Source organism: Sinocyclocheilus grahami, unplaced genomic scaffold (genome assembly GCF_001515645.1).
Source record: "Sinocyclocheilus grahami isolate Dianchi unplaced genomic scaffold, SAMN03320097.WGS_v1.1 scaffold1053.1, whole genome shotgun sequence".
Lineage (NCBI taxonomy): Eukaryota > Metazoa > Chordata > Actinopteri > Cypriniformes > Cyprinidae > Sinocyclocheilus > Sinocyclocheilus grahami.
In genome coordinates, this window is record NW_015506232.1 from 438,164 (window position 1) to 440,444 (window position 2,281).

The 2,281-nt window shown below is 44.3% G+C and overlaps 1 protein-coding gene across 1 annotated transcript in view; it reads right to left on the minus strand.

The window, feature by feature from the left end:
• LOC107566172 (lanC-like protein 2) overlaps positions 1-2,281 on the minus strand; it is a 27,140-nt gene that overhangs the window by 4,273 nt on the left and 20,586 nt on the right. Inside the window, exon 7 of the mRNA XM_016251551.1 lies at positions 1,028-1,210. Coding sequence (XP_016107037.1) covers positions 1,028-1,210 — 183 coding nt within the window. The remainder of the gene's footprint in view (positions 1-1,027; positions 1,211-2,281) is intronic.

Below are 2,281 nucleotides of genomic sequence, written 5' to 3' on the forward strand. Positions count from 1 at the left end.
GAGAGTGAGTGAGAGGGTGTGAGTGTGAGAGTGAGTGAGTGTGAGTGAGTGAGTGAGTGTGAGAGTGTGAGAGTGAGTGTGTGTGAGTGAGTGAGTGTGAGAGTGTGAGAGTGAGTGTGTGTGAGTGAGTGAGTGTGAGAGCGTGAGAGCGAGTGTGAGTGAGAGTGAGTGAGTGAGAGAGTGAGTGTGAGAGTGAATGTGAGAGTGAGTGTGAGAGTGAGTGAGTGAGTGTGAGAGTGAGAGTGAGTGTGAGAGTGAGTGAGTGAGTGTGAGAGTGAGAGTGAGTGTGAGAGTGAGTGAGTGAGTGTGAGAGTGAGAGTGAGTGTGAGAGTGAGTGAGTGAGTGTGAGAGTGAGAGTGAGTGTGAGAGTGAGTGAGTGAGTGTGAGAGTGAGAGTGAGTGTGAGAGTGAGTGAGTGAGTGAGAGTGAGTGAGTGTGAGTGTGAGAGTGAGTGTGTGAGTGAATGTGAGAGTGTGTGAGTGAGAGTGTGTGAGTGTGAGAGTGAGTGAGTGTGAGTGTGAGAGTGAGTGAGTGAGAGAGTGAGTGAGAGAGTGAGTGTGAGAGTGAATGTGAGAGTGAATGAGAGTGAGTGAGAGTGAGTGTGAGAGTGAGTGAGTGAGAGAGTGAGTGTGAGAGAGAATGTGAGAGTGAGTGAGAGTGAGTGAGAGTGAGTGTGAGAGTGAGTGAGTGAGAGTGTGTGTGAGTGTGAGTGAGTGAGTGAGTGTGTGAGAGTGAATGTGAGAGTGTGAGAGTGAATGTGAGAGTGTGTGAGTGTGAGTGTGAGAGTGAGAGTGAATGTGAGAATGTGAGAGTGTGTGAGTGTGAGTGAGTGAGAGTGTGTGAGAGAGTGAGAGTGTGAGAGTGAATGTGAGAGTTTGTGTGTGTGAGTGAGTGAGAGTGAGTGAGTGTGAGAGTGAGAGTGAGTGAGTGTGAGTGAAAGTGAGTGAGTGTGAGAGTGAGTGAGTGAGTGAGAGTGTGTGAGAGAGCGAGCGAGCGAGCGTGCGTGAGAAAGAGTGTGTGTGTCTCACTTTATGAGTCATGATGAGCATATGCAGCACTCCAGGAGCTCCGTGACACCAGTGCACCAGTCTGTCCGTCTCGTTGCTGAGGGATGATGGGTAATTGCCCGACCGGAACTTCTTGTGCCGCACGTAATCCACACTGGGCCGGAGCAGCTCATTCAGAGTGTCCTGACTGACTTTAGCACTCGGCTGCGAAGAAAAAGAACGTTATATTGAATTTTTTTTTAGCTTAAACTGTACAAAAAATAAATTTTCTCTACAAATAACTTTTTTTTGTCTAGATTGAAGAATCTAATACAAATTATTACATATAAAGAGCTGAATAACCTTCTTTCATGAATCTCTTAATTAAAATTTATTTTGGTATTTTAGGGAGACGAAGTCAAAAATATCTGTGTGAAACGGTCCTGATATCAAGAAAAAAACAACTCATTAATAAACTTTAATTAAAATAAAATAAGTTTTGCTGTAAGCACTTTTACATAATATTTTATTATTATTTTTTTAGAAAGAAAAGGCAATAAAGCAGCTTTTTTCAATTAAATATACATTACTTTAAAATGTTTTGCCATATAATCAAATAATTTGTGAAATTACAGTACAACATTTTACAGTCCACCTAACTGAAGAGTTAAGTCAAAGAAATATTATGAATGAATAATTTATGTTAAAACCCACACACATCAATATTTATGCAATCTTTCTCATTATTCACAGTGTGCACTTACAGCAGTTAGAGCGCAGCGCTGTGTCAGAGTGAATTTAAGGACGTTAGGCGTGATGAAGCACTGAAGGCTCCACCGAGCGGCTGCTGTTCGAGTTTTTAAAGTCTCGTCTGCAGCTGAACAGAGAGAGCGGCTGGAGAACAGCGGACGCTTCACACTCTTAATGAGCCTCTAAATAGAGGTGTGTGTTGTATTGTGGTGTGATTTGAAAATGCCCTTTAGAAGCACAGCTGGATCTGTACGCTGTGGTGTGAGAGCGGTGATGCTGGCCACCGGACCACGCCCCTCTGTGTCGCCGTGACGCATGCTCCCGTTGCCGTGCCAACCGCCAGAGCACCCCAGCCAATCAGCTCGCTGCAGCTCTCCGCTCCTCCCGTCAGCATCTGCAGCGACTGCGCTTTCCGACTGAATAAACACAGCGCTGAGACGGAGAATTAACTGACTTTAACTGAACATTGAGTGTTTACGGTTTTGCATTATTACACACTATTTTACCTATTTAATACTGTAAAGCTGCTTTGACACAATCTGTATT